Source organism: Stegodyphus dumicola, chromosome 2 (genome assembly GCF_044657685.1).
Source record: "Stegodyphus dumicola isolate Sdum_Otavi_A_Nest chromosome 2, ASM4465768v1".
Lineage (NCBI taxonomy): Eukaryota > Metazoa > Arthropoda > Arachnida > Araneae > Eresidae > Stegodyphus > Stegodyphus dumicola.
In genome coordinates this window covers 27843039-27867345 of record NC_140769.1, presented here as the reverse complement: position 1 = coordinate 27867345, position 24307 = coordinate 27843039, and the positions used below count along the sequence as shown (strand labels likewise).

At 32.7% G+C, this 24307-nt stretch overlaps 1 protein-coding gene across 1 annotated transcript in view; it reads right to left on the bottom strand.

The window, feature by feature from the left end:
* Window positions 1-5244: 5244 nt before the first annotated feature.
* The window catches only part of LOC118189265 (tachykinin-like peptides receptor 86C), a 279647-nt gene continuing 260584 nt past the window's right edge, over window positions 5245-24307 (bottom strand). Inside the window, exons 5-6 of the mRNA XM_035359844.2 lie at window positions 11487-11683; window positions 5245-6552 (exon numbers count right to left, since the gene is read on the bottom strand). Of these exons, the coding sequence (XP_035215735.1) occupies window positions 6357-6552; window positions 11487-11683 (393 nt within the window). The 3' untranslated portion in view covers window positions 5245-6356. The remainder of the gene's footprint in view (window positions 6553-11486; window positions 11684-24307) is intronic.

Here is a 24307-nt window from a genome sequence, read left to right as displayed (position 1 = left end):
TGGATGTGAGTTCCTGCTCGAAGGTGTAGTTCTTACTCTGTCACATGAGCTGATGTGCCAGTGGGGATGTCACAAGGAGAATCCTGAGCTATTGGTTGTTCGATCCTATGCGAGCAAATCCAAGAGAATTACTTATTGGAGAACCAATAGGTAGGTTCTTGCCAGAGAAACTTTGTGATTGGCCTAGCAAGTATGTGGATACTCTGAACTGACATCAGTAGTCCGCTTGAAGTCGAGATTTTGCAGATAAAGGCAGAAATACATAACCTAAAGGGCAGTTGAGATAAGCATAAAATAACAAACAAAAAAAATCACAGTACGGCAGTTTACCGCTTCGCAGAAAATGTTGTCGTTAAGAGTACTAAGAGTATCCTGCATTCTCAGGATTTTAAGGTCCCAGTGAAGAATATCTATAGGTACGACATAATGGACATTAATGATTATTCTTAGTAATCTGCTCTGTAAGATTTGCCCGATCTTTACGTTAGTAGGTATAATTGTGGTCCATATTTGGGAATGCACATCAGATAATTGGTTTTATTATTGAGACGTGAGACGTAAAGATGCGTTTTGCACTTAAGGCTTAGGTTTGAGCGTTTTCCAAGCAGAGGCTAGAGGCTGTGAGTTATTGCATTCACCTTGCTGAGAATAAACTTTGTATGGTAAGTCCAAGTGAGTTTTTGGTTATCATAATGCCAGATAGTTTACTGCCCGTATTTTACGCATACTTTCATTAAAATGTTTGTTGTAATAGTTCTTACGCCTCTTTATCTTATTTCTCTGTATTAGAAGGAGTTGTAACTTAGTGGCTTCGAAGCACATCCTCCACTGAGTGCACCAAATTTCACTGTTCGCAATTTGTGTTTGAAGTTTATGAATGGCATCTTTAAGACTCCCATGTTTAATCGCCAAAGCAGTGTCATCTACGTAACATGCGAGAAATGAGTTTAAATCAACATCCGGTTTTGGGAAATCATGGACGTAAAACAGGTACAGGGTTGGCCTGAGTTTCGAGCCCTGTGGAATAACAGCTCTGTTTGGAAGAGAAGATGAATATTCACTTCCTTTCTTGCTTGACTATGAAACTGCGTTGATTTAGGTTGGAAAGCAACGGGCGCAGCGGTCGAATTTATATTCTACGGCAGTAAAGCGAACGAGAAGGTAACGTTACCTGTCGGCAAAAATAGTAACGGGATTGTAAAGTTAACAAAATTTTTAAAATCATTTAATTGAAAAATTAGTTTAATATAATTTTTAAAGCAATTAATTGAAAAAATTAAGATAATTTTAAAAGTATCTAAAATTTTATTTATATAGCGACAGATAATGCTGAAATTGTACTTCTACAGTTATATTTTGCTTCAGGTTTTGGTTAGTAACGCATTTCTGTAACTTCCATCTGTGAAACTAATGGAACACGAGCAGATAAAATTTCGTTTAATCAAAAGGCAAAGCCCAGTCATATAATAATATTGAAAATACAAAAATAAATAATAAATTTTACTGTACTTTAACATGAGGAATTCTAAATCTATGAAATGCACAGGTACTGTATCTAAAGTGTGTAAACTGTTACCATTTAAATATAAAAGCACTTAAATTTACGTGATGAAAACATTCTGCGAGTTTAATGCCTGATAGAAATTATGTAGAATATCAAAAAGAGATATCACAATGGATAGAGAATTTCAATTTACAGCAAAAAAAAAAGCGTTTTAGGAATACCACTCAAAAGAGCTAATTCCAAAATTTCAAGCATTTTCTTCTGGAGCTTATGAAAATATGTCTATTACTCTTTTAAATTTTGCCACTAGCTTACACTCTACAACGATTAGTCATAATATATAAAGCCCGCGAAAAAAAACGATTTCTTGTTCCTTGATCTGATGGTTATTTAAACATTTATTGCACAAAATAACTTCCTTTTGTTAGTAAAAGTATTCATTGCAGATAATATGAATATTATTTATATATCTTGTTATATAAAATGAAAGAAAATAAAATAGGTTTTATAATATTAAATTGGTTTTTCTATTGTAAAAGAATAAATCAAAACAACTTCCGCTATTCAGCAAGAGAAATAAAGAAAGAAGAGCAGGAGAATAAAGAAAAACCTAAATCATAAGCTCTGGATTACTTCTACATTTCATTTCAGTGATATGATAAAGGGTCAAGAAAGAATGTATTTTTTATGAACTAACTCATTTTCAGCAATGCCACAATTGTTCTAAAGAATCATAAGAACCTATCGACAAATTAAACAAACATATTTCTTTAAATTAACTAATAAAATTCACCAAAAATTCAAAAACAAACTGACCGAAAATAAAACGTATTCGATCCCAAAAACAAAACGCGTATATATTAATGAGGTCCATTTAAAAGGAGACATTCGGAAAAAAGCTAATTTAATAAGCTTCCGGTTAGTAAGTACTGGAATGAAAAGGTGATTAATTGGTTTCCGCTCAAAAAAGCCGATTAATAGGCTTTGAGCAGAATATAGGATTAGAAGAGCAACACGTAAATTTCCTCCACTCAATCAATATCCGCGTTTTTTCCCTTGTACAAAAAAAATTTTGAGACAGTCAATCTAGTATCTGATTAGCCTAACCAAATTTAATTTTATCTCCTAATTAATACCACAAAAATGAAAGACAGATTTTTTAATTTGCACTTCCATTTTTGCTGCACCTTTGATCTAACCATACATAAGCTCTAAGACAAATCAAATCATTTACTTACAAACAAATGCCGATGGACGTGCGTTATGTTTACTTTCCAATGGGTACTACTGCGTAATAATATTGGAACGGACCGTGCAGGCAAACCATTATGAGCCTGCTTCAATAAAATGTTTTCTTTTCCTTGAGATCTTGAATAAAATACTGAATGCATGTCTTTTGGTCAAAATTGTCAAATGATATTAATATTAAATAATCGTACGTTACTTGACGGTATAATTTTCGGTAGAGTCTTAATTTGAGAAAAGAGAGCTTTGTGTCTGCAGCTTAATGGAATATGTTGAGAGAGATGTTTAGATTAATATTGTAAATGATACTTGCATTTATCTCTCTATGTATCTGAATATTCCCGTTATACCTTATACTACTTTCCCCCGGCACCATGCCGTCCGCATCCCACTCTGTACGTATATTAATTTACTTAATATCTTGTGGTTTTTTGTTAGTTTTGTTTTGTTTTAAATAATGTTTATTATTATGATTAATCTAGCACTCATTTAATGTATTTTATGATTTGTAATGTCCAGTTTTCATCTTTACATCTGTTCCAGTTTGCAAAGCTCTTGGTAATGTAGCAACTTTTTTTATATATTTTATATGTATTTAATATTTATTTTATTTTATTGTAGAACTATAAGTACGCATTACAACTATGAACACATGATACTTGACAATAACAGTACCTCTTTGCAAACATAGAAACCTTACACTGCTCAAGACAAGTGGTCGTCAGCATTTTCTTCTAAGTCTCAATAGTCCCCACAATGCACTTTCTTGCATTGTTTTGGTCGTTCTTTCAGTATTCGTCACTTAACATAGTCAATACCCTCCTTATCGCTTAGAGAGAAATATAGAAAGAATTTTAAGGAAGACTTTACAAGGAACTATTCAAATTCGAAAAATTTTGCAGAGACAATGATGAAGATTATAAATACAAACAAAGATAGAGTTGGAATTCAACACTGAGACTCAGATTTTTGACTTTATATGTTTTATTTTCTTACAGTATTTGTTTGTTTTTCCTACCCAGGTCCTTTTTTTATCATTTGGCCGGCTTGTGCCGGCTGGGAGAATCGGAGTCTGTGCCCCTATAATAATAATAATAATAATCAATACTCGGAAGACCTAAGCTTTCTCTCTTTTTTTAAAAAGTCTCCATCTACAGGATCCAACAGGATGAAGGGCATCTAACCCAGTGCCGCAGCCGTTCTCTCGATGGCGTAAGGTAAAGTTATACCTTACAGTCACAGAGCTCAGAATATTTTTCCATGATATTTGCATCTTCTTCAGAAAGGGCAAGAACCATTATCCCTATCAGCTGTTTCATGGTAATGTATAGATTTATATTTATTTCTAATGAGGTCTCAGTTAGGTAAATGCTTTTGTTTCATAAATGCTCAAAGTATATTTGAAATTGTAATCTGTTTACGAATTAATTTATAAATATATGATACTTTGCTTTCAAGGATTTTGAAAAATATATCGCCGGATGAGTTTAGTGAAAACCTTCCCTTCATAGTCTTTCCACTGAAATGAAAAATGCTGGAGCAATTTTTGAATTTTCTGTCAGTTAAATTCGTTTGCCACAGTTTAACGAGAGCCTCAAAACATAATATCACAACTGAGCATATTAAAAATGATGCATCATGACGAATTTTGTAGAATGCTTTCTCAGAATCCACAAAACAGATAACCATCAATCTCTTGTTTTATTAAATATTTCACCAATAAAACGGACATGAGGCACCCCGCTGGCAAATAAAATCAAACATCTATTCTACATTCTGTCATATTTGGTGTATGCAATAAGACCGTTTAAGACAAAGATCACTAATTTTACATGATATTTGTTTTCTGGAAAAATAATCACTATAAAAGTTTATGATTATGAGAAATATTTAATATCAATTTGGATAATGCTTTCAGAATATTTGCCCTTTTTTACACATGGTTTTCTTAGGGATGTTTATCTTTGTTTATGCAAAACATAATGTCGCTTGGCTGTCAAGACATGCTGTTCGCCTGGCTGTCCTTATCCTGACAGCCAGGCGATTGAATAGATATTCCAAAATTGTAAGACCAATCTTGCCTATAATTTTCTGTAATGGAGATAATGCTATATCATCTATTCCTCTACCATATCGAGGTAAAACCGCTGTCGAATGAACGAATGCAAGTGCACAACATAAATTGGCAAATACTCATGTACTGAGTTACACCGAAATATATATTTTGACTTCCTTTTCTGTTTTGTAAAAGGATTCATTTAAATTCTAACGTTTGCTTACGATTATTTAATACGCTTTTAATCGCAAACCTATACTAAATTAGTCGCATTTACCATTTTGGGTATTGGTAAGGAACTGTCAATCAAAAGTCATTCATTCTTATAAATTTAGTAATACATTTATCCACTTCACAATAAATATCAATTTGGAAGAAAAATATAAACATCTTAAAAATTTATTAATGTTGTTGCTATTTTTTAAAGGAACACTTAACAGAAAGTGCATACATTTATTTTACTTTACATTCAAGAAATGTAAATACATTGAATAATACTTAATAAAATTACGTATAATTACACGTTATCTTACAGTTAATAAAAAATACATTAATTAGGCAGTCGTACCCAAAGATTAAACGCCTCTGCCGAATCTCAGAATTGCTCTTTTGAATAATTTTAATCACTTTAACATTCATATTTAGTTTTCAGAGTTTCGACTTTTGTCCCTTCTCGCTTTTCACCCGCGAAAGTGCTTCAGATGTCCCTCTTCGATACAGCTAAAAATATAAATGGTGTTCTTTGTTCTGTACTTTAGACGTTGTTTACGTGTAGTGGCAATCATCCTTATAAAAGTCTCCAAATTTTCAGAATGCGATACACATTAGCAGCTTATTCTTTATTTTAAAATCCATCGTCGCCATTTTCATATGCGTTCTTTTTACAGCACTACAAAATCCATCAGATCGTATAGACCATATAGTTTTTGTCTTAAACTCAGTTTTAAAACATGTGCTTGTGAAATTTGCCTATAATGGAAGAAACCGGGATAAAATACTTATGGGAATGTACCTGGTTCCTTCACAGTCACTAAAAGGACAGTTACTTAAATTCTGTTCTTGAAGTGATCGTCAGAAAATTTCCAGTGGAATAAAAGCTCGCTTGTAAAGTAAAGCTCGCTTGTGATTAGGTTTAAAAATTGATTTATCAGACAAATTACTGAATACAATGTTAAATATGTATAAATTAAGTTTTTTTTTTTTTTTTTTTTTTTTTTTTTTTTAATTATAGGTCATCGTTTCTTTTCTTCTGTATAAAGTCACCAGTCTGCTCCGAGGTGGATATGCTAATATGCAAGTGCCCTTCAAATACTTACAGAAATACACAATTACAGATTACTTAAATTCCATAATATCAAAAGCAAATTTTCAAAATACTGTGAGACTTGGCATTTTCACTGCAAAGTATCCCTTGTGTTAAACCAGAAATTTAAATTTATGAGAGAAAATTAAACGGATAGCAAATGTGTTTCAAACAAATAAAGCATTCTTTCGTTTCTGCGATATAAGCCTTTCTTTACATGTTCATCAATGCAGACTCTACTATGCCATTTATAAAGCAGAATTCACTGGTTGAGACAGTTTTCTTCCACGCTGGATGCTCAGCTTGCAGGAGCGTGTATTGTTTGACACCAAGAGGGAACTTCTTGCCATTAATGGTGCTGATTTAGGTGTCTGAGCTGCTGTGTGTGAAGGCTTCAGAGATCGCCCTCGCAGACAGATGACTTCTTGAAAGTAACTTCGAAATCTGGAAAGAAGAAAATTATTTATTCAATTAATTGTCTTTAATATAGAGCAGGGTTTCTTAAACACTATTCAGTCGCAACCCGTTTTCATCACTGAGATTTTTTTCGCCACTCCCAGCACCCCATAATATTTACAAAAATTTACAAACCCCATAAGTATTGCGCAAATCCGGCACACGCGTGAGTGAAACTGTCAATTTTTTCACATGTACTGTAATATACTATTGCAGTTCTAGGTCATTAACTTTAATTTCTAATTTTAAGAAATAGAACAATGTGAAAATTTTAAATAAGTAACAGACGAAATGACAGCGTCACATGCAAAGAAAGGAAAAAGAACGTTTATATTATAAAAGGAATGCGTCAAAACGTTTTCGTTTTTTCCTTCGTCTGTATCGTCCTCATCTATTTCAGATACATTGTGTAAAAATATTTGGTAATTGTAAAATTATTATATTAAGTTAAAGAACTACTGAAACTGCTAAACATTTTGCGGACCACCTGCTGCAGGTCCCGCGGCCCCCTTGGGGTCGCGACCCATGCTTTAAGAAACCCTGATATAGAGAATCATGAATACTTAGGGTTTGTTAAGAATATGAGGCAAAACAAAGTTTTTCTTGCTAATGTTGCGTTTAACGTTGAAGCAACATCAAACGAGAAATTGTCGCTAATAAGTGAATAATTGCGAGACAAATATTTTTAATTAATGAAACTTTAAGTATCTTGAAGAATAAAATTAACCATTAACTTAAACTATTATTTTTGTTTTGCCTTTATTAACAAAATTCTCAAAAATTAGTTAAATCAAAAAATAGTAAGTTCAAATATTTCATGTTGATAACTGGCTTTAAAATGACGCTTGATTACCTTAAATATGTTTATACCTTGTTATAAATTAACAACGATTCACTAGAATGACCTATATTACAGCAATACATGCACTACTTTCTATACATATAGTTATAAAACGTTTGCATTTTCTTATTTACTGAATAATGAGCTTAATCATTTAATTTTATTATAAAATAATTATTTTACCTGTATTCTTGCAATGCAGTTCTGATTTAAAGATATGATATGAAAAAAAAACTTAATTAAATATACAATATATATATGTTTATAAATTGTTTCGAAAGGTTTTTGATAGCAGGATAGAACAATAAATTCAATCTAATTATTTAATTATTATTACAAACAAAATATTTTCCGTACATTACAGCAAATAAATATGATTTTTTGTACACACGGTTCAATTATGTGATTAATTTTTACTTATGGCGTTATGTGCAATACGCATAATAATTCGTATATTATGCATAGAGCCATACCTTTATTTGCATGCCTTAAAAGCGTTCTTCGCATATTTAAGGGCTATAAATATTTTTTTAAAAAAAAAAAAAAATATCTACCGACAGTGTAATTTCTGTAATGGTAATGGCAATTAGGAAAGAAAGAAAGAAATGAATTATTAGAAATGGATTTTAAACACGATCTTTGTAATTTATTTCCTGTTACATCATATTTAAATGTTTCGATACCAACGGAATATTTTACACTAGAATATGCGCTTCCTATAAATCAAATTAAACTGTACAATTTATGCATAATTAAAATACTGAAATATGTTATATCGCATCAGTTGATTTAAATGAGATGCTAAAATACGAGTTATGAAGGGACTAGAATAAGATTCATGAAATTCAAACTAGAATTAAATTGTCCTCTTATTCCTACAATCAATTTAACGTACTAAGCGAATAAAGAGTATCACTTTAACAATTTTTCTTTTTTTTCTCGTTTATAAGCGAAAATATAATATTATAATTAATAAAGAATTAATAAGACAACTGTGGAACATAATATGGTATGACTAAATTGCTGATGAACATTGTTGCATTACTGTATGCGGCAGAAAATAGTATGTGCTGGTAAAGCTTTTCAATGCAAAGACAAATGAAAATCATTGTTTCTATAATTATAAATATAAAATAGCTTTTATATACAGCAATCAGAAAGATTTTCGAAGGATCATATAATCGTTTTTCCTAAATTTGTGCATAAATATTTGCCACTGCCACGAGTATTACAAGAAGTCAAATATATAGTTGAATGCAATAAAATAAATAGTACGCTTTTAGCTTTGGCAGAAACCCAGGTAGTAAATTTCAAACTCTCCTTACCTGTTCTTCTTTCAAAGAAGAAACCCACGCCGCTTTCAACATTTTCCTCATAAATACTTTATTATAAAGGCTAAAGTATTTTGGCTGAAATCAGTACTTCTGCAGTCGTTTTCAAGAGATGATTTATGCTGGAGGCTAACACGACCGTGTGTCTGTTTTCACACAAAGGCGTAGTAGGTGTGAAACAAGTAGAAAGAACTTCCATAGACGTAAATATTGTGCCGTAAATTATGATAAAAAACAACACTGTGATGCAAATGTTTACTTCTAAGTTATAAGGATAAAGTCTACTACTTCTAAGTTATAAGTTATACTTCTAAGTTATAAGGATACATTAAGGCATTATTCTTCTTGAGAAACGGCATTCAAATGATACAAAAATTTCTCATATTTAAATGAAGAACTAGAAACGCAGAAACAAAGTACCCAAATTTGTTTCTATTTTAGAAATTTCTGTAAAGAAAAGTACTTTTCAGAGATTTACTCGGTTACCTGGTAGAATCATTAAGATTTTTTGGAAGCAGGCGATGTAGAAAATGAGCAATTCCCTCGATGGGACTCGAACATCGGACCTCTCGAATACGCGCCGAGTATGCGGACCACTACACCATGAAGGCATACTAAGAAGGCGGGAGAAATAGCTCATATACTCCCCCTTTTATAGGCCGAGTAGGGATTAGGGGACCCAATCGCCTGGTGGTGGAGAATCATCATGTACCACCTTTTGTTTAGTTCGGGTGCCACTGTAGAATCATTAGGAGTTTTTAATGCAGGAAAGGTGAAAAATGAGCAAAACCCTCGCCGGGACTCGAATTCTCGAATACACGCTGAGCGTGCTAAACACTACAAGACGAAGGCATGCAAAGAAGCTGGCAGAAATACCTTATAATCTCATAAACATAAATCAGACTTTTTTGTACATATGCTTATTCCAGCTAAATCATTTATATAGGAGGGACTTTTTGATAATAATTCTAAAAATTTTATACTTTTAATACAATTATCCAAATATATTCAATAAATTTCAAGGTAACAAATCCCACACATGCATCCATACACGAATGCGTAAAATTTTAAACATGCACATTTGTGTAGATGTAAGATAGAAATGGGGAAGCAAATTTCTACAATAGACCCTTTTATTCCTAATTTTTGTACTTCACCTTTCTGTCAGAAATTTATTAAGTGTTTATAATATATTTATCTCATTTCCAAATTAATCTACAATACACGAGCTTATATAACATTGCAGTTCAAATATTTTTTTTCATCGTTAAAGATCAATCAGGTTAAAGATTTCTATCGAGGGCCAAAACGTTTTAACACTTTCTTCGGAATACGTCACATTCGGCTTTCCGCTTCTTTTTTGGCCAATTTACTGTTACACTGTGTGTTTCTTTCAAAAATATACTTCACATGTTTATCGGCATCGATACAAAAAATTCATTAAAAAAATGCACTATTGCTCCCATGTGATTTACGTTGGATCTTGTCATTCGTAAAAATGTAGATATTTATTTTTCAGTTTTAATTAAACAACTGGGCACTATGAAAACGGTGTTGCCTCGGCCATAAATAAAATATCTTTATCTATCACTCTCCAGTGTGTTACCATTCACTGGCCATACGATACTTTCATATTTAATCTAGAAATTTAGTGAGTAATAACTTAAGTGACTTAAAGCAATAAGCAACGTTCTTACAAATACTTTTTTCCTACTTTTAATGTGATTGATTTAAATAAATATGTATGAAAATCATGAGATGCACAAGCGAGTGGCAAGATGGAAGAAAAAACATATGCTAGAATATAGATGCTCGCAAATTATTTGCTGCTCAACACTGTTGGTAAAAAAGTCCCTCTTTCCAGTTTTCTGCAACCAACATTATTAAAAAAAAATGTGTTCCGTTGCCTAAATAGATCTCCTAAAGGTGTTTCACATTCATAAAAATCTTTCAGTTCTAGTAAATGACCCAAATTAAAATCAGTCTTTACTCTCAGTTTTAAGAAAATTATTTCAAAATCTACGCCTGAATAAGCTTAATTTTAAATTTTACATCAGTATGATTTTCTTTGGTTTGGCTTCCATGTTACCACAGCACTAATTAACATAGAAGTGTCTTTTTAATGCAAACTAACAATGACTTTTCTGTCAATTTATCAATTTAATTTATTTTTTCTACAAAATGATGTGTATCACATGGTACGTTTTCGGCATCAACATATTACAAATATCCATATAAAATGCATACGGCGATTCAATGCTTCTTTTTCTTACGTTGATGATAAAAATAACCCACAGATTCATTATAGATTTTTTGTAAAAACGTGACGCAGAAAATCAGAGATTTTGAGAATCAAATTTTTTAGCATATCTATAAAACTAATGCTAAAAAAGCATTTTTATTTATTAATTTTTAAATCCTCCAATGAAATGAAAATAACATACATATGCTATGATCAAATAGTAAGAAGGTATAATAAATATGATAAATTCAAGAACAGAAATATTAGAACAGTGCATGGTTAACCTTCAGAAAGGTATTATTCTTTGATTGGATTAATATTATGAATACATAGATTTCTTAAAAAAACTAAAGGGGTTAAAAATATAAGAAGGTGAAGATTTTTGATTAAAAATATTTTTTATCATAATTTAAAACTAACTTTCTTCTAACAATAATTTTACTTTACATTTGACAAACTCAACAGCAGACAAAAAGCATCTGAATTTTAATACGCATGCACTGCTTACCTTGCATTCATAATGTAGTAGACAATGGGATTGTAGCAGGAATTCGACATTGCGAGCCAGTAGATAGCTAGATATACATGTTGAATGAAATGGGTCTGCAAAACGTCTCTGTAGTAATAGGTATACAAAAAGTAGATGTGATAAGGTAGCCAACAAATGGCGAAAAGTAGCATTATGGCAATCAACATATGAACTACCTAAAATATTAAAATTTAATGTTAGAAGAACAATAAATCTGGCAAACTTTATTTAATAGTTTCAATTTATATTCGATGATCAGAATACCATCGTCATTAATCAGGTTAAAAAAAGTGTTTTATGCTTGTTCTAATCTCTAAATTTCGATCAGATTCAACAGTCACTGGCAATCAACATAAATTTTTATAATCATTGAAATCGAATTTTAATTTAAAGGTGGAAAGTACTAAGATTTAGAAGTCATTCATCTTAACATATGTCGTGGAATTTTTCCTGAGTATAGAGAATAGACACTTAAATTAACAGTATTAAGTCCTATGAAAATATCGCGGACTAAAATAGTTTTATATAAGCAATTCGAAAACGTTAAAGTTATGAAGCGTTCCAACTAAAGGCATGATATGAAATGCTACTTAGAATGAAAGATAACAAAAATGCTGCAAAATTCATGTTTTTATTTAAAAGTTCTAAATAGGCAGAACTTGTAGTTGTTGCTGTCTTGTCTATGTATTTAGGAGAAGAGTGGTTGTCAGAAAGCCTGAAGGAAGTTGGATTTCCTACTTTCACTTAGTTTAGAAGGACAGCACACCGGGCGGTTGTCCGAGGGTCTTCCACTGCCCTCTCCTACCGCCAAACTACATGAGAGGACTTTTTGGTTCGTCATATATTTCCGTCGCCCTCATACCTCGAAAACAGTATACATTTACAAAAGTCTATACCTTCTCCAGGATTCGAACTCAGGCCCTTCTGGACTCCAGTATGCTCTTTTAACTACTACAAAGTCTGGGCGGCTAGACAAAACTTGATTTTGAATAATTTAAGTTACGACAGCTTTCAAAGATAGAGAATGGCTAAGCATTGATCGATTGAGAGGCCACTGAACACTGGCATTTTGAGCGTAGATAAAATATCAGAGAAATCGTTCCCCAAACATGAGGCCTTTTCCTAAAATAATCCCACTCCCCCCCCCCGGGAGTCGACGTAGAGAATTCTACGAAGCTACTGGCGAGAATCTGTACCTAGGCAGTCTCGGCCACGGGGGTATAAAATTTATGAACTAGGTGGTTCTGAGGGCCCTGGGAAAGGTCACTTATTGGCCGGCCTCGGGCCCGGTTTGCTGGGTAACAGCCTTCTGCGACGGGCTCGCCCAGGTACTGACAGGTAGCAATTGGCGACCAGTGCTGAATGGAGACGTTTCACAGGTGGTGCGTTGCTCCTCTGGAGGGGTAATAGTGGAGGTTGAACTTCCACGAAGTGCCCAAAGGGGGAATGGGTCTATAATGTGATTGAGTTCACGAGGCGGGGCAGCCAAAATTACCTTACCCGAAGGCATCCCTCTGTGGGGAAATCCAAGCAAACACTTATGCAAATAGCTAGTTCTGTAGGATTTGAGTCCAGATCGGACAACCAACGTTCAACGCTTTCATCCGCTCGGCAGCTCGCGGACTGACAAGAAATCAATTTAGCTAAAAAAAGAGTAATCAGATTGGATATTTAATAGCTCTCTTGGCTTTTTAATTCCTTACAAAGACTTATAATTTCTTACAATTATCTAGATTTATATTTTTATTTATTGCGTGAAACTTTCTCCTTCAAATGCGAAAATATTAGATGAATGCTTCAGTTTTTTGAAAGATATATTTATGAAGTAATAATGATCATTCTATTTTTTAATTATTATTATTTTTTTTTTAAATTTTCATTTTAGTTAACCCAAAATAGTGGATTTGGAAACTGAATTGTGGATTGGAACAACTGAGGTGATATTATTATTAAATAAAAGATATTAAATAACTCCATTACATGCAAATAAAACTATTTCTGCTCTTTTTTTAAACTTGAACTTACTTTTAAAAATCAGAAATTTCTTTTGCAGTGAATGAATAAGAAGAAATCATATATAATTCGTTGCTCATATAATTAACTAGCAATCTTGTTTCATTAACTTATACGATAAAGTTGAATTTCTATCCTTTTGTGAAAAATATAATGTAAAATAAGAAATGAATAAGATGATAGAATTACTCATTTTGAATGCTACTGATTAATTGCTTAGCTCGAAAACCATTTGCATTCCTATAATAATTTTTTTTTTTATTTCGAAAAAAGTTAAGAATTAACTTTATCTATTATTTGTTTTTCTGCGTTCCTTTGTTATATTACATGTTAACTTTCATTTAAGAATTAATCCCTTTATTTCTTACATAGTAATTCTTTCTTAAGCTATGGCGTAATCAGTTAAAAATGTGGTTGAGTCAGTAATTTAATCAGTTGGCTGATTACTTTAGTTAGGAACTTCGGAGTACAACATTTTGCGAAGAAATATTCTAAGGAAAACTAATTTACTAGCAACTAGAGAAAACTTTTAATGCCACAATATTTCTTGTGGGGTGCATTTCGCTACTAAGTATTCTTGTGAATTTGAAGCATTACACTCTAAATCATTTTCTATGGGAAATTTAGTTTAGAAGCCTGAAACATTTAGAATGTTACGTAATTTAAGCACATTTAGGTATATATTTTAACTATATCTAGGATTCTCAATGTAAAGTAAGATACAAGTAGTATTAATCTTGAATGAAATATGATGATTTTTAATAAAATAAAACATACACCTCCCTCGTGACTTTGATGAGCATAATTTCGCTTGTGCTAATTTTAAGCTGAAACATATATTTAAAAATCTAAACATTATAATTAAGAAATTTCTCTTAATTTATTCTTTTTGCACAGGCGTGAATAACACCAGCACTGAAGAAGGGTATATTAAACCCTTTATTATTAATTCTTATCACGATTCTCGTACTTCTTGCCGACGACTTGCGGTGGAACTTCAGAACAATTTCACAATATATTCAAAGATAAAGATACAGTGCTGGACTAACAATTTAAATAAAGGTTAACTAGGCTGACTCAACAACTTTCCCGGCGACATACTTATTAAATGGCCAAAACGGCATATCAGCAATTCAGCGGAACAGCAATGACAAACTAGTAAGTACGCTGGCTAGCCAAAGCACGCTCTGAATTCGCTGTTTTACACAGGATTCGCTATTTAAATAATCTGTTCACCTGATTTTAAATTTGAATGCTGGCGAGAAAATGTGAAGGTAAAATGAGAGTTTCAGGAAAGGTACAAAACTTAAAATAATTTTTTATGTAAAATAAGAGAAACCCCTCACAGTTATCTATATGTAACTTGATCTCATACGAAGCTATCTTAGTATTATAATTAGAGTTGCCGTTAGAAAATTTACTATTGGATACCTTTGATAAAACATTAAAATATTTTAAAAAATCCCTAGCATGCGAACACATTTATTTCAACGTATCATTATAAAGTCATTAAAAGTTTTAAAAAATATTGTTGTGTTTTTCTTTCAGTTTGGTTTTAGTAAAGAAGTCTATTTTTAATGCAAACTAATAACTGACATTTATGTTTTATTTATGAAATTAATTTTTTTTGCTGCAAAATACAAATAATATATTATATTAATATTGAGTAAAAAACATTACATTGTAAGTTTTTACGTTAAACTAACCAGTTATTATGATTTTGATCTACAATATTTTCTTCCCATATTCCTATCAGAATGCAAATTAGTCTGTAGTGTATTTTAGCTAAGGGTTTTGAATCTAGGAAGACACAGTTTCTGGCATCCATGCGGCATGGTTAGATTTCGGCCAGCTCTAGCTAAATACAAACATCTTGGCATTGCATACTCTAACCGTCGATACTTTAAGCGCTGTTAAATTATTAAAGCAGCTTGTAGCTTAGTATTTAACTGTGTAGTTTTAGATGACTTATCAACTTTTAAATTCATCTGACTAGTATAACGTTTCACAATGTGCATACCAATGATGCAACGCTTCTTTTCATTACCCTGACGATCAAATCACTCAAATTGTTATAGAGTTTTTGGTAACATAAGTGAAGCAGAAAATCTCAGCTTTTGAGATTTAATCTACCCAGCATTTAAATAAAATTAATATAGATCGTATGTTTAAACATGCATTTTAAATGCTCCAATCTACAGCCCTCATCCATAGGCCAATTAGAATTTTGACGCTGGTATAACATTAAATGCCCATATAATACTGATATTTAGTTGAAACAAATATAGTACCTACTGCATTTATACACGGATGAATATAGAACTGCAATAAGTAATTAGATGCAAGTATATGTAAACTCTTTATAGACAGGTACTATTTTGAAGTAATGTTAAAGACTTTTATAACGTCGTATGTTTCCTAACGAATATCTCATTTTGAAAATAATTTAACATAAGATTCAGAAATTTTCAATTTATCTATACCAAAGGAGCAATTTGTACTCACCGTTTACCACAGTTGTTGCATATTCCTTAAAAACGCAAAGTTATATAAAAATAAAAAGCTAGTATAATATTACAGCTATATATTTGCAATCAGCACATATCAGAAATTTTGATTACCCACAGCTGAATGGAAGAATCACCATGAGACTAAAACATCTCTAAATATAAAAATATTCTAAAGATATTTTGTTTCAAGAAAGAAAAAGGAATAATTTTCTTAACATTTGAAAGTAAACCACTCAGTGCAACTCGCGGTATGAATGCAATACGATACACTTGGGAAAATTACTCTTCCACATCTACATTTGCTTAGGAGAAGAATTTTAATGGGTTGAAGGATAATATGTTTCATTCAAAACCACCATTTTAACTCATTTCCAGATAAGATTTTCTGATAAATTCAATTAACTTTTCAAAAACATTTTTTTTTTTAAAATCTCACTTCATGTATTTTTTACTAAACCTACTGCGTAAAACGTTTTTCAATATAGATACATGAATATTTCTTTTTTTTCCGGGCAATGGAAGTTAGTTCAGCAGCACTGATGAAACGCACCTATTTTCATGAAACAGCTTGTGTTCTCTCGAGATTCAAATGTTTGGTATGACTCTGTGATGACAACCAAATGGGTCTGAAGATAAAAATAATTACCCTCAGTACGGTATAGAATAAATATCATTCTTTCATCTTACCGACTGTATCGGCAGAGAAACAGGTTCGTGAGCCTTAAAAGTAACAGGATTTCTAGTTAATAGTAGGTTATCACGAAATGCATTTCCTTCATATAGCAGCGAATAGCTTTCTACAATTTAGAGTTCACTGAAAGTTGAGCCACCATTTTCAATGAGCACACTCGTCGAAAACATCCGTCGTTCGACTAGAAGTAAACCAAAGCTACGTACTACTCTAATTGGACATGGTGGATTGCCCCTGTATAATGTCACCAGATTTTGATTACCGTTAATGTTTATATAGTCAACCTTAGGACTATATGTTATATTGATCTTTAAGTTGCTTTATAAATCTTCATAACCCCTCTCTCAAAACAGAGGAAAGCGAACACTGAAAGCCCTTGAATGTCCTCAAGTGGCGAGATCTCCGTATTATATGTATCGAGTACTGCATAATCAATTTTTCTCTTATAACATCCGATCAGGTTAAAGCTATATTTAAAAATGATTTCCTGTTCTAAACCTTAATGGGGGGCAAGTTTTAACATCATCGTTACTTACACATTTGACGAAATTAAATGAATACTAATATCTAGACTTGCTGTAAATATTTTCAAAAGGCGATATTGTGATAATGATGCATTACCATGTGAATATGCGATCTTGTCGTAACGCTCAAGGTAATTCTAAGAAACAGCAAAAAACAAAACAAAATAAAATAATATCAGAATAAAGATTATATTTGCATTTCTAAATTTTTAGTTATGTTATATTGCACAACTTTTAGGAATGCATATCATGCAATAATATAGCATTACACAACCTATCCCGAGTCAAGATAGGCACTTTGGGGACAATCATTGCCCAGTAATGGGTGTTAAATGTTCAAAAATTGCTTGCATTGCAAGGTTATTTATAAAGTCACCCTCGAAAATTGCAAATAAATTATATTTTAGTAAAATAAATTGATGAAATGATCTAACACAGATTTAACATATGGGGATATAGTACATATAATGGCGAATAGAGGCAGATCTAAACTTAAATTCACTAGAAATCTTCAGTTACTAAATTTAATGCTTTAGAAAATTTAAAACATGGTTATTCTGCAGTTTTCTATGACGGTATTGTGACTACCGATTCATAATACTATTTACAATAGCATCATTTTAACTACGCATACAGCTTTGATATGCACTACAAGAATTAACCATACATATGTGCAGCCCAGTAGATGCCGAGTGAATGATATTGCTGAATCTGGCAGTTTCCCTTTCAAATTTCTCCACTAAAGCATCTTTCTTTCAGGAAGATGTGTTTTTAAGTCTTTTAATACGATACAATAAAAAGCATGATCATAAACATTTGCAATACGATTTATTAACATGCAGATTTTTCAGTATTTTTTCACTAACAGCAATCATTAACGCGATTTTAGAATATCATTTATAATATTTATTGATATGTAGAATATTTAATCAGAGTAGACGGGAAAAAACGCTCTGTGCTTCAAGACGGCGAAGGTTAATACTGCAACATTTTCAGTTACAGAAACAAGATAAAGATAATCCACAACTTTCTAAAAGATTCATAATCATTGCGAAAGTTTGCAGAAGTCACCTGTTGATGTTAATTCAGTTTGTTTCCGATTTTTTACTTATTATACAGGGGGATTATATCAGATGTTTCTGGACTGAGAAAAGTGTATGTAGATTTGAACATGATAACAGGCAATAGTCATATAGGACTACAGGATCTCATGACCAACGCGAGAGGGCGCTGAGCGTAGGGAGGACGTCTGAACAAGATGAGGCAGCAGAAAGCGTTATGTTTTTGCACGTTGAGTACGAAGTCCGTGTCGCTAATCGAATAGCAAAATGGCGGATATGCACCTCGTTTCCGGGGAAGGTAATTGCAGCGGAGCAGTAGCTGCAGATCTGTATCATTTCCGCTTTCTTAACAGACGCATCTCTGACCATACATGTTAGAACGTCTACATAATCGATTCTGCGAAATGGGGGAATTCGAAGTAAGAATGAACGGTACTGTGCTGATGCATAAAGGCGAATACCTCGCCTGGAAGGGCATGTTCTGGCAGAAGTCCAAAACGAATCAAGGACGAGTGAGTACCGAGTTGAGTTGAATAAATTGAGTACAGATATACCAATACACGTATTATTAAGATAAAAGTATTAAGCATAAAGTCCTGCGAATACGAAAGTTAATCCATATCATGTAGTTAAGTGCAATATAATTATATATATACTCATAAAGATACATAAGTATAAAAATTACGTCAAATGTCTAGAAGTTTATGTATAACTTTCTTCCTATTGCTTCGCAGTGAAATCAAATTACAGCTGAAAACTCCACGTTTTGAAACTAACATCAAATTTTAGTTAGGGAGCAGAAATGGCAAAAAGAAGCTTTAGAGAACTCTTAATCTTACACTATTTTTATCGGATTGCATTATATGTTGGAAATTACTAGACAAATTTCGATTTGGCCTTGTATATTGCTGTAGCTTGGGCGAAGCACTATCACTATTCCTGATCTATTGATATTTTTCTTCGATAAAACTTCGAGTGTCTCTGGATCATTATGACTACCATTTTTCTTAAGTAATTCTCGCTTTCAGAAATATAAGTTGATCAGTTTCTTTGAACTGGACTTCTTCTGTGGTTAATCATTGTGTTGAACGTCCTTTCTTTAAACAAAAATTTCGTGTGTGTAACATTAATATTGCGTTTGGTGACTGATCAGTTATGTTGGATATCTTTCTCCTGAGAAAATTTTCGCGCGTCGTTTTATAATTTGCGCTTTCCTAAAGATCACTCTGTTTATTCCTTTCGTGTATCATTACGTCTGTTGCTCCACGAAAAGAAGTCCGAGCTGATCAGTTGAACTGATTATTGGGGGTGCACAGATAATGAGAATGCAATATCCAAAACATAAGACATTAGAACGGTGGACTATCGTTATCACTTGACTTGTACCATTTAAATATAAGCGAGCTATTCAACAATCTTTATAAGAATTGCAATATGATCTTAATGTGGTAAAACAAAATCACAGAAGACAAATATACATATATTGACATTTGTAACGTCTGTTGTCGAGTCTTTGATAGTAACATGTTGTTGTGTTCGTTAACTTCTGTAACTTTAAAATTCATTATGTTATCGTAAAATAAATTTCTTACCCCTATATTAAAATTTTTAATTTTGTTTCGTGTGAAAACGAAGGTTTATAGCTAATAATGTTTCCAAAAAATTGAAAATGCTGAGAATCCTGGATGAATTGATTTTTAACTTTATTTCAAATTTTAAAAAAATTGCCGCAGATAGCCTAACAAATTCAGTAGTCTTTTAATACCATATCAACTTCATATTATTTTCAATGCATCTAAATAACATGTAGCTCTTGCCAACACTTACATCTTGAGTGGAACACATATTAGACGCTTCTAACGTTATACGTACTTTGAAAAGCAAAGTTAATAATCTTTTATATTTTCTTTAAGAACGATGAACATATTAAAAGCTACTTCGAGAGTTACCTACCTAGTAGGTGACGTAGATCGTTTCCAATGTATGATATAATACCCATACAAATCAAATCTGATACTCGTTTTGTCCATTTCATTTTTTAATATTAATATATGCCAAATACTTTGTTTTAGGTTCTTTATCAATCATTCTGGATAAGATAAAACTTAAATTTGTTTTCTGAGTTTATTAGGCCTTTCGAAGCAGAAAACACGACAAATCAGAAAGGTTCTCTTTGGGATTCGAACTTCAGATCTTCCGATTGCCAGCTGAAGCTTCTACTAAGTGAATTAGAAACACACGCAGTGCAGAAAAAGTATAATTTAATTACAGGTTGACCGAGAGAAATATTTTTTTAAAATTTTCATATGTAGATTGTTAGACTACTTTGGACAGTAATAGAAAATATTCGGCAAAATATTTTAATATCACATCTGTTAAAAATATGACAGTCATTCAAATGACTTCTCTGATTTAAAAACAGAATACAAAACACATCATTAGCTTATTTAGATAATGAAACAACTGATACTCGATGAAACTTCTTGCTGCTAAATTTATAATGTCAGTGGATTTAACTTAAGCTTTTCAACTAGTTTATGGATTATTGTATGCTTAAATAGATAATTAATGAATAGCGACCCACTTTTAATCAACAACTCCAATTTAGAGTGAGTACCATCAATATTCTTCTAAATTGCTTTCTTTTCCAGAATCTTTGACGAAATTAGTTTTTTTGTTTTATGTTCAGCTTTAAAAGATAACATAAATTCATCAATGATCCAATTAAGCTTTAATGTAGCGGTTTTTAAAGAATGCACTCTTTTAGTCTGATACTAATCTGAAACTCCTCCATCTATTAATGTTTTTTTTTTTTTTTTTTTTTTTTTTTTTTAAATAAATATTGATATAAAGGATTTTGACATTCACTCCAGTTTAGAGCAGCAAAATATATAAAGTAGTGTAATTATTTTGAAGCATAAAAAGAACATACTTAAAAATGAACTCTTATCTTCTTTTGAGGAATTAATTAAATTAAACAACTTGTTATAATAACTTATTAAAACAAAATTTGCCGCAGATAGCCTAACAATGAAATTAAACGAGCAAACAACGAAATTGTATTTTTGCAAATTAACATAAATTTGATATAAAATTAAACTTGCACGGGGGCCCACCAGCGGCCGAGTGGTAAAAACGCTGAAAACTGGTAGTTCTTTCCGAGGTTCGAATCCCGCGAACGGGCTGGCTGCATGGGCGTTTTCGTGGGTTTCCCCATGTGTAACGTGTATACGAGCCAGTTTCCCTTAGAAAGTCTTCCACGAAGGCAACCCTCTCTTTAGGCAGGATAACCGTCGTGTGCTTTGCCATAATTAAATAATCCAATCCAATATGAAATAATCCTAAACTTTCGCAGAATCTTTGAATTCAATACGAAAAATTAGTAAAACCTGAACATACGTGAGAGCTATAGAAAACGTAAAAATACTTCAAAATACGATTTGTGATGCTTTTGCTTACTAACAATATTTTTGTTATCACTTAATCTGTTTTCTGTGCACTGTTCCTGAATATTTTTTATGTTCCGTGAGAAGAAAAGAAAGGCATTTTGAATGAAATGCCATACATTTCTACAGCTAAATTAATCCATGCACAAGACATGTAAAATGCTTACATCAGGCATTTGAGAAGTTTGACGTTTATAGAGTATTTGAACGTAATTTCTCCTCTTTCGATAAACCGATTTCTGTGCAAAGAAATAAGTTTGGAAGGAAATGAAAAAAAAAAAAAAATATGAGTTTATTTTATGAGAAAAGTTCAATGAGTGTAATTTTCTGTTAACATCATCTGTAAACCTAACTAAATACATGCCAAAATATGATTTTTTTTAAATGGTTTAATACTTTTCGTTTATTTAAAAGCAGTTTAAAGATTTTAAATCCAAAATAGTAATAAAAAGCTGCATTTAATTATCGCAAAGAGCTCTCGCTAAAAATGATATTTATTTGAAATATTGTTGCGTTTTTTTTTTCTGACACCAGTTGTTACGTTATTTTCTTCTCTCACGTTCGTACGAGGTTCGTGTGGATTTGGAGTGAATAACGACGACACTTGATGAAGTATCGAAACACACTTTATTTAGCCAACATTTATCAGAACAGCTCCAAAATCACGTTTTACAATCGTCGAAGAACTACTATAAGCATGCTGGAACAACCAACGACACAGCCTTCAGGTTATCAGGTTATCATGTGAGGATGGCTTCACTGCAAAACACCAGAGTACAGCTCTCGACTCTGCTTGATCTTTCTCGGAACTCCACGTATTCTCGAGACTCCCCACGCTACAACTCGCTATGCACTCGACGACACACAGAGCACAGCTCCCGACTCTTCGGTTCAGTCGTTCACGGAGCTCAACCCTCTCGACTATGTACTAACCGCGATACTCTAAGAGACTCTTCGATGCACTCGATGACCAGCTCGGCTCTAGACTTCGAGACACTCGCTCAATGACTGACTATCAGCTCGCTAGACGAGGCAGACACTGAACTGCGGACCAGCAGGGTTTCTTTCGGCTTGTGTTTGAAAACATTCTGGGCTAAACCGGTAAGAATTCGTTCCAGAAGGTTCTCCATCCGCCCATGACATATCGTCAATTTTGTCGCCAAATGGGCGATGTCTCGCCAAATGTGGCGACCCTAAAACTGCTTTGCGGGGAAGCTATCTTACCGCGTCTGGACATTCGAAACAATATTTATTATAAATGAGACTGTCTCTTTTATTACAAATGTGAATTCCCAAAACAAAATGATTACGAAGGTAATAAAAAATATTTGTTAAAATTAGACAGAAAATATAAAAGGGAATTCAGAGGCATACTTGCCTATAAATTTTCCAAATAATCTCCAAATCTATTTACGCATATATCTGAACACACGTCCACACACGAAATCACGTCCCTGCCTATTCACCCAGTTCTCAGTAGCTAATTCGCATCACTGTATGAACAGAACCTCATTCCAGATAAATGTTCCTTCAATTTCAGAAAGAGAAAATAGTCACTGAGTGCTAACTTTGGGCTATATGGGGGGTGACTCCAGATTCCCCACTTAAACTTTTGCAGCAATTTTTGGGTTTGGCGAATAGTATTGGGCCGGGTATTGCTGTACAAGACGAACTACAAGACGAAGATACCGTCACTCAACATTCCAGGGCGCTTGCGTTGGATGGCTTCATGAAAACGTACATAAGTGGCACATTAACGATCGTCAGTAACGGTATGGCCACCTTCCAGATACTCGATAAGGGCAACGAATTACGCCTCGCACCTCCCAGAGAGACAACATTCCTAAACATCTTGCCATTTCAATCACTCTGATGCGTCTGCAAACTTGTTCCGCACAACCGCTTCTGGACAATTAATGCCATCTGCCTACTCTCTGGAGATAAAATTTCCTCTACAATAATTATTTTTCAATGCTAGTAACCTTTACTTTTTATAACCTACGTTTTTTTGTAACCTATGTAAATTGTAATCGTTAGGATAATATCACTGTATATTTTTATAAGAATAATTAAAAGGATGAAATGCAACCCTATAATGCTAGTTTTTTTTACAAATTTCAATTGTCAATTCCGTATAATTTCATATAATTGACAAATAATATCAAGAAAAGTATTTATCGCTAATACCTTTAGTGTTCCTCTCCCATAAATTAAAATAAATACATAACTTGAACGTACGTAATAAATATGTAACTTGTGCCTCATGTGATCATTTGATACAATCAATCTTTTGTTACGTTAACGTAACAAAAGCCCGAATTTGTTTCCAATTGAGCATATATTGAAAAGATTTCTCTCCTCCTAAATTAGTTTGCAGTCTTAGCTGGCCAAATAATCATATATTTTCTCTACGCCGCAATACAACACACAGCGATTTATTTCCATTGCTCACGTTCTACGGGCAGAATATGTTTAAAACAGGTTTTTTTTAAATCACTACGGATTGCCGCAGGAAATTTTCTGCATTTGATAAATTAATAAATGACCAATTCGAA